Source organism: Gobio gobio (genome assembly GCF_949357685.1).
Source record: "Gobio gobio genome assembly, chromosome: 19".
Lineage (NCBI taxonomy): Eukaryota > Metazoa > Chordata > Actinopteri > Cypriniformes > Gobionidae > Gobio > Gobio gobio.
Window position 1 is genome coordinate 27733236 of NC_137112.1, and position 15755 is coordinate 27748990.

The 15755-nt window shown below is 38.6% G+C and overlaps 1 protein-coding gene across 1 annotated transcript; it reads left to right on the top strand.

The window, feature by feature from the left end:
• The first annotated feature begins 493 nt into the window (after positions 1 to 493).
• kbtbd8 (kelch repeat and BTB (POZ) domain containing 8) lies at positions 494 to 15514 on the top strand. The gene is made up of 4 exons (XM_079845136.1): positions 494 to 522; positions 1497 to 1701; positions 6642 to 7759; positions 11952 to 15514. Exons 1-4 carry the CDS (start codon positions 507 to 509, stop codon positions 12413 to 12415), a joined length of 1803 nt encoding a protein of 600 aa, XP_079701262.1. The 5' UTR covers positions 494 to 506; the 3' UTR covers positions 12416 to 15514.
• The last annotated feature ends 241 nt before the right edge of the window (positions 15515 to 15755 follow it).

The following is a 15755-nucleotide window of genomic DNA, read 5'->3' on the forward strand; positions in this document are numbered from 1 at the left end:
TGATAGAAATGTAGTGGACTAAAAAGTACAATATTTATCTTTCAAATGTAGTGAAGTTAAAGTAATGTTTCCAGAAAAAATAATACTCAAGTAAAGTACAGACTCTAAAAGTGTACTTAATTACAGTACTCAGTTACTGTCCACCTCTTTTTTAATGGCATTCATGTCAATAGAATTTTAACGGGAACAGAAGACAAATAGACAAGTGATGAAGAAGGATAAGACCAAATAGATGTGTCTCCCGTTATTATACATAGAAATGAGGGGCACACGCTGGTTTATCTTCATATAAATATTACCCATAATACAAACACAAGCAAACACAGACGCTCCTAATGGAATAAACTCCCTTGTTGTTGCTTTGAACTATTTTACGAAAACATACGGCCTCGAAAGCCCATTGGCTGTCGTGCACGCTAGGGCGACGCTGATTGGCTGCTGCCTGTTTCCGGGGCTCCATTCCATTAGTGACGTTTTCCCAGTCGCTGTGAGACAGATTGGGGAGAATGGCTGCCAGTGGAGGTTAGATCTCTTCAAAATCAAAACTTATTTCCGAAAGTTTTCTAGCCTGTGTACACGTTATTTGTCTGTGATATTATTTTGTTTTGATGGAATGCGATGGAATTAGACGGTTTGATAAACTATACGGCGAACTGTCCTGTGGTTGTTTGGATATACGTTAGGCAGAAAAGTACGGAAAGGTAGCAGCTAGCGAGACTAGCTCAGCGAGAGACGGTGTAAACACTCGCTTATTGCTCGCCGGTTTGCGATAGCATTCATTCAACCACGTCAACCTTCGTTTAACTGTGTAACGTTACTTTCATAATTAATGCGTTGTCACGGTTTATTTTGTGCTATGAAATAGCTCTAGTCTGGACTTCAATGGCTCGAGACCGGACTAGCCTGATGTTGTGCTAACCGGTAAAACAGCACCTGGATTAGCACAGCTAATAAGTTAAGCATCGAAACTCGCTTACTCGTAGTAACTAAACACAATTCTTTGAGCAGATTAACAGGACCGTATTAAATGTCTAAGCATGTTCAAAACAATTCTAGTTCTTTAGACCATATGGCTTAATTTTCGGCTCTTATCTAGTTGAACACAGATGCCATGTGGGGGCTGTGGTTGGTTAATAGAAAACCTGTTTTGTCTGTTATCTTTGTCACTCTGAATAGCTCTAAAAACAACAGTAGTAAGTACATTTGGATGTCATTGACTTTTTGCACAGAGGCTGTAGGAACATCTGTTGAATGAGCTCAACACAAGTCTTTGTTTTGTCAAGTCTTGTAAGTTGTTGTTTAGTAGGATTGGAATCGAAACCCCAATGTTTTGGACCTTTGTGCCTTTAGTTCTGACAAAAACCAAGGGCCATTTAAGTGTAAAAACGCTCATTTCCCATGTTACATGTCAGTTTAAAGGTTTGAATGGAAAACTGTTTCTGTAAAAGAGTCATGTTAGAATATCATGTCTACTGTCTAACGCTTTTGTCTTGTAGACGTAGGAAAGCTGTTACAAGTACAGAATGGGACTCCAAGCACAAGTTACAACGGGGTAGATGCCCTACATGCCTGCAACATCCTCCAGCAGCTTAAAGCCTTGTACGACGAAGCTCAGTTGACTGACATTGTCGTGGAAGTGGACCATGGGAAGACATTTTCTTGTCACAGAAATGTCCTCGCTGCCATCAGCCCTTACTTCAGGTAGCACCTGCACAGATCACATCTCTAAACCTTTAAGTATCCACCGTTTTTGTAACATTTGTTGAGAAATTGCAAAATACAGCCTAGATTGAAACACACACCCTTCACTGGCTATGTTACATGCACACCTTTTGTTTCAATTGGAATGAATTCATTCAGATTGATTAATCCGAACGTAGTTTGAACACTAAATAAAGTGATCTGGTTGATGTGTGCATTTATGTCACAAGCTTCAAATTGGAATTAATTTGAAATGCGAACACTGCACGAATATACAAAGTTTCCTGCTGTTTGTGCATACTATTCTCCTAAATTGCTTCTTTTTTTGTTTTAAAGAGCAGACTCAATAATTATCTATTTGGGATCCTAATTAGGAGACGACGAGCACATAAAGTTGTGTCGTGCTTCTTATATTATTCAAGCTGTAAAATCGCCACTTCCCTTGCCCAAAACAAGCCGTCTGTGAATGAAAGTCCGAAACAAGGACTGGTGGGACCTTGTCCTGCTCCACATAACAGACAATGAGTAGAAGGTGAATTTTAGAATGACACAATGTTAATAATAAATGTTCTAGTGGCTGACGTCGGAGGATGCAGCCTTTAGCCTCATTGTTAGAGCGTCCAACTTCCATGGGGAAAGACCCGGGTTCGAGCTCCAATTGGAGCTGGCGGTGTGAACCGGAGAGATTACAACAACAACAGCAGTTGCTCACAATCAATTCGTCTTTAGTGATTTTTTTTTTTTAGTGAAAAAGTTCGAGAACGTTTTTGCAGTAATGTTGTTGCTGTTTGTAAAGAATATAAAATCAGACGGCACCACGAGACGAAGCATGGCACCTTTTTTTTGCTTGTTGTCATGTCAATATTTTTGATAAAAGGAAGCTGAATTTGGTTTGTTGCTTATGTGTTGGTGTTGGTGCTGATGCCCAGCATTATAAGCAAACTATGGAAGGGGCGATAAATCGGTATTATCAATTAACTTGAGTGTGTAGTTTACGTTGACTTGTTTGAATGAAAATCAGTTTCTCTTTAACATCAAATTGTGTTGAAAATTTAAAATCTTCTCTTATTAAATATAGGTTACCATTGTTCTTTTATAATATCACACTGAACTGTCAGACAGCTTTCTGGGTAATAGTCACAATATGAAGAAAAGTTTTGTTTTTCATGAGACTTTGTGACTTCCTACTTTTGTCCATATATTAGAGAGTGGAAATCGCTAAGTCAAAGTACTCCTATGACGCCATCTACTGGTTATAGTGGTCATTTAATGTCTTTTCAAAATAAAAGTGCTTGTTTGCCACAAAGTGGTCTACACCTTTAAACTCTTAGTTTTACAAATCATCACATTAAAAATAACATTAAAATTGGATAATATTTAGAGCTTTGAAGTGCTGGAAAAAGTGTGAAGCACTTGAAAACCCTTGAATTTCAATCTCTAAAGGTTGTACAACCCCTGAGATGAATAATGAAAAAAAACCCTTTGACTATTTCTTCCACAATACCATGTGGTGTTACTACATTAAATCCATGGTGAATGTTTAGGATTTGTGGACTGAAACCTCTGATCTTCGCTCATGGCTCAATGTTTCTCCTGGTCTCCACGTCAGTACTGTTTGATCTGATATGTGGTTTATAACTGAGAATTCTGCCATTTAGAACTACGGGAGCCCAGAGGGGAGCGTCGACGGATGTTAAAGAGAAACCGATTTTCTTTCAAACAAGTCAACGTAAACTACACACTCGAGTTAATCGATAATACCGATTTATCGCCCATCCCTAGTTTGCTTATAATGCTGGGCATCAGCACCAACACGTAAGCAGTAACAAACCAAATTCAGCTTCCTTTTATTAAAAATATTGACAAGACAACAAGCAAAAAAAAGGTGCCATGCTTCGTCCCGTGGTGCCGTCTGATATTATATTCTTTACAAACAGCAACAACTTTGTTTCAGATAAGACACACCAGCTCTGCATTCACAAAACCAGGTAGGATGAACGCATAACGTTAGTTGTCTTTCCATTAGTGCTGGGAATCGAAAAAAAACCCAAAAACGAATGAATCGCATTTTCTGTAATTAATCGTGATTAATCGCAAGTTTTGAATATTTTGATATCGTAATAATTTCAGTTACTCTCCAAATGAATGTAGAAAAGACAGCTTATTTTAAATATGTGTTGTATTGGCATTTTTATGAATGAAGGCCAGTATCAATCATATCATATTCTAATGTCTCTATGAAACATCAATGATATTACATTACAGTATAAATGAAAGCTAGCAATTTCAACATTTATTTGGCTTTAAAAAAACAACTTTTAATTTAAGTGAACTTAAAACAATCTTTAAATAAACCCATTATAATAAATTATATATTTACCCATGACCTTCCCTGTTAGACAGAAATGTAATATTTATCAAACGCCTTTCCTAACCGCATAAATAATGAATTAAATATAGATTCATTATCTTTTCTCTGTTACCTTTGTTCTTTGATGAACATTACTGACAGACATCATTAGTACTGCTGTCAATAAGATCGGCGGCTGCCGAACATGACGCGGATCTGACGCGCTGACTGTCACGCGCATCTCATTTTCTCACGTTATTGAACTCATTTAAGAGTCCTATTATGAGAATACTCTACAAAACTGGCATTTTGGCAACATTCTCTGTGTTGTTATTGTTTGTTCAAGAGCGAAAGAGAACTCTGTGTGCACGAGACTGACGTGATCCTGTCTGTGCATCGAGTGTGTGTGTGTCAGGGTGCTCCTCAATGAGCTGACATGAGACGCACCCACACAGACAGGACACTGACATACAGTGAAAATGAACACTGCGTTAATTGCGTTAAATATTGTAAATGCGTTAAAATGAAAAATTTAATCGCCCGCTTTAACGTGTTAATTTGCCCAGCACTTCTTTTTCATTCTTCTTTGTATGCCATATTTTCACTGTCGACTTTCCTCTTTAGACTCTTTGATAGTGCCATTTTCTCTCACCGGCTTGCTTAAAAGTTAACATCACTGCACACAACACAATAGCGTACCTCCATCACGCAAGCAATAAAAAATGCAGTTTAGTATGTGAGGATGCTTGCCAAGGAATAATTAAAAGTAGGCTACGTCAAATAATTATTACAATAAGTTAGGCTCCATTGTGCAACAAGCAAATTATAATACACATTTATTATTCACAATACGTAAAGAGGAAATAAAACAGTTCGTTAAGAGCATGACTCAAACATGCCATTAATGGGCTTAATCAAGTCCTCTTTTATTTTTTTTTTAGTTATTTTTATCCATTCCGCATCTCCCACATGTGTCTTTTAGCAAGGTGGTCTACCATGTTGCAAGTTGGTGAGATTCACAGACATCAAGATAGACATTGTGTCACTACTGCTTTCACTACCAGTTACAAAATACACTGTAACAGTATGTCACAGGCAATTCTAGTTGTATTTTTCATCAATTAATTTCTTATTATCCCATGACTATGTTCTGGGCCGCTATCTAGTGGAAAAAATTTTTGGGGGCCGATGCCAAACATACTTGCCGACCCCTGATGTAGCCGATCACAGGCATGTTGAACACATGAATTAAGTGATTTCGTCATTGCAAATCCGTTTTTTGCAGTGCAAACACAATGTAAATTTGTTGATTTTAAGGGGAGTTTTGGTGAGATTTGATTTAATGCCCCAGTGATTGTAAAGGAAGCATTATTTGATCGCTTTCTATAATTTAATCACAGTTACTGTGATTTTAAATAACTAATTATTTTTTATCCTTGTAAGAGAAACAATGTGAAGTTGACCATTTAGTCACTGGTTGGATTTACTGACAATGAAATTGTGACTGATTTACCAAAGAATCCACAGTGAAATGTACTGAATACAAATAAATAATGCTCAACTGAGACACTCACATTGTAGGAAATAAATGACCACATTCCTAGCATTAGGATTATTTGGAAGGTCCATTTTTAAGTCCAGTGATTCTGTGTTGCTCCTCTCTCCTCATCTCACTAACACGCCAGTGGGCAGGACCAAAGTTGTAATTATGAAGTAGGTGTCCATTTTCTTCTGCAGAGGCGGTTACAATAAAAGCGTTTTTTGGACTAACAAGGAAGTTTTCAGTTCTGAAACTTATGACCTCATGTCAAAAGCTCAAGGAAAAATGTATTTCTCAGTTCATGACAGAGAGGCATGAAATCGTTCTCACGGACCTTTTCCTGGACCGCTTGGTGGAATGACCTGCCTATCTCAATTCGTGCGGCCGAGTCTGTAGCCATTTTCAAAAAACATCTAAAGACACATCTCTTCCAGCAGCACCTGACAAATCAAGAATAGCACTTATCATTCTATTCATTTTCTGTCTGTCTAATTTATAAAAAAAATTAAATTAAAAAAAATAATCTGTTCTGTGCTAGGTTAACTGAGACTTGTTACAGCACTTGCATATTGTTGCCCTTGACTGCTCTACTTGCTTCTATTGCCCTCATTTGTAAGTCGCTTTGGATAAAAGCGTCTGCTAAATGACTAAATGTAAATGTAAAATGACCATTATCTGATTCCAGATTTGTAATCAATACTCCGTAGGGCTGTGCGATTAATCAAAATCATGATATAAGCAAAAATTTCTATAAGCACGATTCTAAAGATGCAATTTTTTTTTTGTGGAAATTTTTACGGTGTAGAACTCACTACATTTCATGCACAAGATGCTGCAGAAGACTAACGTCTAACATGTTTACATCGAAACAATGGCACGTTCAGAACCAAGTTAACAAAAGTCAATAATGCAGACATTTTGCTTTCACAACATGTGAAAATAGTTACAAAAAAAAAAAAACATAAAGAAACAACTGAAGCCTCACAAAACCCATTCCTCCTGCTTTGTTGTGTTCACGTTGTAATAGAGCTTTGTTTTATCTTTTGTCAGATCTATGTTCACAAGTGGCCTTACAGAGAGCAGTCAGCGGGAGGTGCGGATTGTTGGCGTCGAGTCAGAGTCCATGCATTTGGTTCTGGACTATGCTTACACCTCACGGGTTACTCTCACCGAGTCTAACGTGCAGGCCCTGTTTACCGCCGCCAGCATCTTCCAGATCCCAGCCCTCCAAGACCAATGTGCCCAGTTTATGATCAGCCGGTTAGACCCTCAGAACTGCATTGGGGTCTTCATGTTCGCAGATGCCTATGGCCACCAGGAGTTGAGCGAGCGCTCGCAGGATTACATCCGCAAGAAGTTCCTGTGTGTGATGGGAGAGCAGGAATTCTTTCATCTGACCAAAGAACAGCTGGTCAGCATTCTCAACAGTGACGATTTGAACGTGGAAAAAGAGGAGCATGTGTATGAAAGCATTGTGCACTGGTTGGAGTACGACGGCCCACGTCGGGAGGCAGATTTACCTGAGGTTTTTGCCAAATGCATCCGCTTGCCCCTGTTGGACGAGGCCTTTCTGAGCCGTATACCCCCAGCCTTCGCCCTGGCCTTGTCCAGGGATTCCTCGGATAAGGGTCGGCTCAATGGCACCAACGGCTGCCCACAGCGGCTGGGTATGACTGCGTCCGAGATGGTCATCTGCTTCGATGCAGCTCACAAGCACTCAGGGAAGAAGCAGACCGTGCCTTGCCTGGACATTGCTGTTGGGAAGGTTTACAAGCTGTGCAAGCCGCCCAATGACCTCAGAGAGGTCGGCATTTTGGTCTCATCAGAGAACGACATCTTCATCGCTGGAGGCTATCGGCCGAGCAATAGCGAGGTGTGCATTGATCATCGCGCAGAGAGCGACTTCTGGCAGTACGAACATGCTGGCAACAGGTGGCTCCCACGATCGCCCATGCTCCGGGCACGCATCGGCTGCAGGCTAGTGCACTGCTGCGGGAAACTCTATGCTCTGGGAGGTCGTGTGTACGAAGGGGACGGACGAAATGCTTTGAAATCCGTGGAGTGCTATGATGCCAGAGACAACTGCTGGACGGCGGTCAGTCCCATGCCGGTGGCCATGGAGTTCCACAGCACAGTAGAGTATAAGGACCGCATCTATGTTCTGCAAGGTGAGTGGGGTTATTGCAGAGTCGCCTGAAATCAGGGTCATCAAAGTGTACAAACACATATATCCTTGTAATTCATTGGCCTGTCATGTCTTCTAGCTCTGCTTAGATAAGGTCAGGTGGGTTAACCTCTCTCAGCAAAATCAGCAATAACTGAGAGCAGAAAAGAGATAGAGTAGCTCTTAATCTTAAGGGGTGCACTGAAATGTCAGCCCTTGAAAATAAAAAAAATGCAATAGGAATTTATTGGTTAAAAGAGAAAATCATTGTAGTAATTTTTTTTGATTGAAAAATGTAAATGGCAACTGATATTTTGCTGGAAAGAACTCGCATTTTCAGTTGATGTTACATGCACTCATTAGGGATGGGCGATATGGACTTAAAAATTTATCCCGATATTTTCTAGTATTTATTGCGATAACGATATCAATGACGATAAATGTAGTATCATTCCCCATGTTTTTGGATACAAGTGAAAGCTGCATGCATTCTTGCGAGTTTCAGAAAAACAAACAATGATCTAAAGTAAAACGTACATGTCATCAAATAGGCTCCTATAATACATAAAAAATAAAATAAATAATAATTATATATATATATATATATATATATCTATATATATATATATATATATATATATATATATATATATATATATATATATATATATATATATATATATATATATATATATATATATATATATATATATATATATATATATATCTATATATATATATATATATATATATATATATCTATATATATATATATATATATATATATATATATATATATATATATATATAAATAAATAAATAAATAAATAAATAAAAAATATAAATAAATAAATAAATAATTCATTAATTTTTTTTTATGTCAAATTTCACACCAGCCTTTTCAGAAATGGAAAAGTTGCAGATATAATTGTCTTCTGTAAAGGTGCAGGTAATGTTTAAATAGTGCAACTGTGCTGAAAAACATCAGACCATACAAACAATAATAATTAAAATCAATGACAAGTTTTACATGTAAACCGATTCTGTATTTATTCATACATGGTGCAAAAAGTGGTAAAAATAGCAGAAACCGCAAAAGTAATTATCCCAAAAATGTCTTCAGATTACAAAAAAGTTGAAAATAATGATTTAATGATAGAACTTCAGTAATTTGAGTTGATAAGATAATAATACCACGAATTCTTCTACTAATAAAAATAAACTGCACTAAGGAATATTGAGCTTCTGAGTTCATGAATATTAATCACGTTGTCAGCTCTCATTCTAACCGATTTGCTGAAATCAAAACAGGCACCGTAATAGGTGCACACGCCAGCCAATGAGATTCCCGTTTGTGCATTCGTTTCTTCCTGTTCACGAAAGGCTGAATAATTCCAAATAAACGCTATTATTTTACAGGAAAATACAACAAAGGATATTGTTTACATGTAGCACGTCAATTCTGTGTGGTATAAGACTCTCTCGCTCTCTCTTTGAGTGTGTGTGAAACACTGAGCGCTCTCAGTCGCGCGCCTCACACTAGTGTTTAATGTGCGTCAAATGCACTGCGCATTCATTGAGATGAACTGAAATAGTATGCTTTACCGATCGATTGAGACAGCGCGAATCTCTTAAGCGCTCAGTCCAAGTGCTCAGCGAGTGAAAATACATCTGTATGTACAGGTTCAGATTGCCCTCAGGTAGCCCCTCGTTTAGTTATGAACTCTTCCGCCATAGTTGTTTTCGCTCTGCACGTGAGATGCGGATTCAGTGCCGCCGCTCCCATTGCGCGGCGCTTAGGGCACCGAGTGGTGCGGGGGCACCACAAGAAAATTCTCTCTCCAACCCCCGTTCAGCTATACAAATTGACGAACGCAGCCACCATAAAGTAACCGCTTTAAGCATCAAGAGACGGCCAGCATTGGCACGGTGCGGATGGGTCGCGCTATCAACTAGGCTTTATCGTTATTATCGCGGGAAGTCAAATTCTTATCGTGGGGAGAATTTTTACCGGTATATCGCAAACGATAAGATATCGCCCATCCCTAGCACTCATAGTAACAAATTATGCATAATTGCATGCAACTAACCCGAAACCAAACCCTATTCCTAACTCTACCATTTAGTAAGTACATGTTGTTAATTATTATTATTAGAACTCAGTATTTAAATGTATAATTACACTGTAACAAGGAAACCTTATTTTAAGGTGTCATTGTTACAGTGTAATATGTTTAATTACTGATTAATATTAATTAACTGTACTTATGTACTTACTATAGGATTAGGGTTTGGTTGAGAGTTAGTTGCATGTAATTATTCATAATTTACCATTACTATGGTAAGTACATGTAACAACAAGGACACTGTAAAATAAAGTGATACCAAATAAAGTGTAACCAAAATGTTTTGAATTGGTTGCCAATGTGTAAAATCACACCAATTTAATCTAAAATAATGTATGTAATAATAATTAGTTTGTGTATGTGTGTATAGATATTTCCAGTTTAGTAGTTTCTTTTAGGGATGCACCAAAATGAAAATTCTTGGCCGAAGCCAAATAACAATAAAAGACTTCCGAACGCGTTTTTGCAATTTTTTTTGTGCCAATTTTCTCTAGCCTGACAAGCCAGACCCACATCAAGATGTTGGGTCTGGAAACTCACCATTGACAGGGCTCAATCTGAGGGGCGGGATAAACGGTTGTCTTTCAAATTCCCTCTGCACGCAATTGGATAGCGCCATGAGCGCCACAACCAACCGGAGCAAAGAAGAAGGTGAAGCCGAGCTAACGTTAGTGTATAGACTTTCGCTGTATCCGGTAGGCAAAACTTAGAACATATCTTCTTTTCTTAAGAATGACTTCAGTGCCGTTCTTTGTTCTTTTCTCAAAGAAAAGCTTAACCCCAAGTCTTCCAGAGTCGTGCGTGCGTGCACAGGAAGAGTGACGCCCCAGTCAGACCAGTTGCTTCATTGCAGTTTGGTACGGCAGAAATATGAGACAGAACGCCTCTAGTACCTTAATACTTTTATAAAACTTTATACTTTTATAATTCATTTTCAATAGAGCGGTGCATTTGGCTTGCATTGCGGTGCATTTTAGGTGAAGCATCCGTTCGAAAAATCGCGTCACAACATCACGTCCCGGTGTGTACAGTGAATGCATGCTGAAATGATTGTTGCGTGGCTACATGAAAGTTTAAGGATAAGTGTGTGTGTGTGGGAAGGGGTTCTTTTTTTTAGGCTATACTCTCTTGCAATTGAACGTGAATAGTTTACTACTAAAAAAACATCAAAGCTAAACATCATATCTAGTCAAACCGCATCACGACATCACTGCAAATACAGTATGGGATTGAAATCAGCGAACATCAATGTATAGGCTTAGGCTACGTTACCATTGAAGTCGTACCGCTGTGAAATGCCAGGTCAACTTTGCAGTAGACACATTGGACCTTGTTCTCTTCTTTTTGAATGTAATGATCCCAAACTTTAGACATTCTCTGCCGTTTATGGACATCTTTACTCTCCGCCATCGCGCCAACTAAATAAAAAATGTATCACGCGCTATGGTGTGCTTCCTGATCATTGAACAGCGGTCCGTGTGAATCAGATCCCTGCGCGTATAGTGCGCAGCATAGGAATTTAACGAGGCTTCGAGGCAGAATTTTTGCCTCAAGGAATTTTTGTAATCGAGTAACTCGATGAACCGTTTCAGCCCTAGTGCTTAGACAATTCTGCAGAACGGTGTCTGTAAATGGCCATTTCAGCGTCTTTCTCGGACACTTTAAAGCCTTCTTTAAGCCTTGTTTATACTTGACGCGGCAAAATGACGTAACCGCAGAGTGCCAAGCAGATGAGGCGCAGGGGAGGCTCGTGCTGCGGAGTCAGACGAAAGTATAAACAAGGCTTAATGCTTCCACACTTCCGACATGTGCTGCCTTGCTGCATTCAGAAGCATGCGCGCCTCTCTCACATGTGCTGGTTTCTGTATCTGATCGCTTCATCAAAAACCTCATTGTTTGGTAAAATGTATTCGCTCTTTTCACTTATTCGGTTGCCGAACATTCGGTGTATCCCTAGTTTCTTTTTAAAGCTGTGCAATATAAAATACAAATTTGTGATGTTATTTACATAATTAGATTTTGGCAACCAGTTTGGATCTTGATCATTCTTTTTCTATGACTCTTTCTCAGGAGAGTACTTCTTCTGTTTTGATCCACGTAAAGACTACTGGGGGCATTTACCGTCCATGAACGTTCCCCGTACTCAAGGCTTGGCCGCCCTGCATAAAAACTGCATCTACTACATAGCAGGCATCTGCAGGAACCACCAACGCACATTCACCGTTGAGGTGTACGATATCGAGCAGAACAACTGGTGCCGTAAAAGAGACCTCCCCTTCGACCAGGCGACCAGCCCCTACATCAAGGTGCTTCTGCTTCAGGGCCGATTGCATCTGTTCGTTCGAGCTACGCAAGTCATGGTAGAAGAACACGTGTTCCGTACCAGCCGCAAGAACTCTCTCTACCAGTACGACGATGAAGCCGACCATTGGACAAAGGTTTACGAGACGCCGGACCGCCTCTGGGACCTCGGCCGACATTTCGAGTGTGTGGTGGCCAAACTATACCCTCAGTGTCTTCAGAAAGTGCTGTGAGTGGCTAGAAGGGGGAGATGACAGCTGTTTGAGACAGCTGATCAATATTTTTGGAGGAGGGGGATGGTGGTACTGCTCAATACATGGTGCTGTCTGTGTCCCCAACACCAGAACTGCAGGGGAAGTCTTAAAGCGTTAAAGGTTTCAATCAATAAACTTGAGGGTGCTGTTCGAAAAGTAAGAAAAACAGTATTTTTCGTTCGACTATTGTGCACAAAGCACCCTCACAATCGCTTGTTTTACAGTTAGAAAAGTGAATCATAAGTGCAATTATCATTTTTTTTCTTTTGCGGATGTTGAGTCATTTCTGCTCCATTGTATCTAAAGTTTGTTGCTGTTTTGGCTTGGGTTGTTGGCATGCATTGTTGGCGAACATGAGCAGTTGATGTCCTTAAGGACAAGCAGTATGTCAACAGCTGAGTAAAATAATAATTAAAAAAACGATAATAGGTGAAAAAATAAATATATAAAGCTATAAATATTCATACGGGTATGATGAGCCATTTTGCTCACTGTTAGTGTGAATACTGTTTTTTTTTTTAAATTGTCTTTCAGTTTTTCAGATGTATAAGTTGATCCATACCACCTACAAAGAGACTTTCTGTGGTTTGCTTAAGAATTTAGTTATAGAATTTAGAATATTAATGGAAATTAATTTCTTTGCCAAGATGTACACGTAGGTGGTTGTCATTTTTTTTTTCCTTCTTTTAAATCTTTTCTTTTTCCTTTAAGTCAACCCATGTTCTATAACATCACAGCAGTTTTTAATTTTCATTTAGACTCTGCTTTTATGATGTTTCGTTGAGCCCAGCTCCCACGTCAAAATCTATATCTTTGCAATTTCGCATCACCAGCCAGATCTTAAGTGAGGTTACAAGATGAATCTCAGTCTCCATATTGGAGAAGGAAAAAAAGGAAACCAGCTTTATGTGTAGCTGAAATCAAAATGGGCGATTTGTTGACAGCCAAACAAACAACAAGAACAGCTCAGATCAGGAGAGAACATCGAGCGGGTTGGAGAAGAGGTGGCCAAAATGTGGATGCTTACATTCCACTGTCTCGTATCTGAAACCCACAGGTGCAGTTTGAATTGAAATGCCTCCAAAATGCCAAAACTAGGCCTAGCCTGCACCCCATGGCAGCAATAACAGGTGTTCTGTCATTGTTTCTTAGATAAAGTGCATTAGAAACTTAAGCGATGACGTTTTCATGACTAATTCCAGGAAAATGGCCTTTGTTGGTTAACGTTCGGTGAGATGTGTTGCTATCCAGGGATGTTACAGTGCCTGTTCTTATGAAAAGCCCAGGCATCAGTGATGTGAAGTCTTACAGTACAGTTTGCTTTTGACTTTAGAAAAGGTCTGTTTTGCAAACGAATCCAGTCCTCCTGTATATTAGCGTTTCATGCCCTGTAAATGAACCCTTTCTTTTGTTTATTTTCACCCCTTTATCTTCCAGTCTCAAACTACGGAGAAGAATAATCGTTTTTGGTGCTGCTTTTTTGACAATCTTGTACAGAATATACCATGACTTTACAGCCATTTGTCGTTGCTTGACGCTTCCAAAAGTTGTCAGTCTTATAAGTTATTGTCTCTCGACATTTGTTTGTTTTCCGGCCTCATGTTTATATTTCATCATGCAGGTTCCTGATTTTGCACTACATTATTTCCTCCCTTGAAAGCGTCTCGGAATATAGCGCTCTGTTTTCAGACTCGGAGACTGAGGACATGGTAAGTGGCGTCTTTAAATAGGACAGCTGATGCGCTCTCATGTCGGGTTCTTTGGCGCCTGCGAGGCCGAGCCTCATCTGGGGTTTTGGTAAAGGATGAGGTGCGATGAGAAATGACATTGGCTTTGGTGCAGTTGGCCTTCACGTTTCACATACTTGCGCTCAGTAGCACGGAAACCAGAAATGGACACTTCTCAGGATTATTGTTGATACACAGTACTGTATTTAAATGGTTTGTTGTATGTGTAATATACTGTACCATATGTTTGCTGTACTTGCACAGTTTTTTTTTTAAAACAGGATTTTTTTGTGTCCTTTATTTCTAACTTGAAAAGTAGATTTTTGTTTTGTCTGTTTTCCCTCTTTTTTGATGGGTGTGTGTTTTTGTTTTTCCTTTGTATTTTAATATTTACTCTCTTAGGTTTGTTAGTTTATGATTTTGCTCTGTTAAAAAAAAAATTGTGAATCACAAAACACAGGACATTAACACAAGCATTTTTTTCAGAGTGTGTTCTTTTGTTTCTTTGTGATTGCGTCAGTCTTAAAGAACACAAAGCATTACAGACAATAAGTTATGGCAGTGCTACTTTCCAAAACACCAGTCTTTCAGATGTTAAATAAAAGCTTTGAAAGAATTTATAAATTATTATTTTGTGTTGTGGGCTGCTGCAGGTGTAAATGCTCTACAGCCATTTTTTTTTTTTTTTTTTCTTAATTTCTCAGCTTGCGGTTAATTTATCCACAGAAGTTTAAACAGTGTTTTCGTTTCATTTGCATTTCTGCTTTGCATTTCTGCTTTGCATTTTATTTTTTGTCTTTGGTTTGCTTGTATGTATGGTGTGAGAGTTTAGTAAACATTCATTGATATCTACTGTGAAATTCACCTTGCACATAATTTGAAAAATAAAACAATAAAAACAAGTAAATGGTGTTTTTACAGTGAATACTTGATATAGGAAGTTGATGACTTTCCTGTTAATGTATATTTTTTTAATCAAGATTTTTACTGTTAAAACACAAACTGTCTCTCTTTTTTTACTGTGGACATATCTAGTAACATATTTTTTTTTAATCACTGAACAAAATCTGGGAATGAGCTGTCTATACTTTTCTGTTTTCTGTTATTTTATGGATTTATTTCTTTGAGTGTAATATTTGGTAGAAAGCAAGCCACTGAAATTACTTTATTTGTTATCTTAAACTTGCATTCTTTTAGAAATCACTGTTTGCATTATGATAATATATAGAAATACTGTATATTAAGGATGTCACAAGTCGGACCTGAAATTATAAAAATGTGACTATCTCAAGACTGTAGCCGAATATATAGTGTTTGTGAATATTAAACTGCAAAATACTATTTAAATATCACCCCTGCATGTTCTGCGTCTCGCTCACGCACACACGTGCGCACGTGACACTCGCTCGCTGTCTTTGTTGTAGTCTCTGCCGTGTGTCGCTATATGAGGACACGAACGTATAAACCGTCACTTCATGAGAATTTACAGTTTCATTTGAGAAAACTGTCATATCATGAACACAGACAGACACTCAAAGGTCTTCACGGCAACCCGTCAAAATAAAAGTTCTGTTTAAATTTTTTTTAAATTG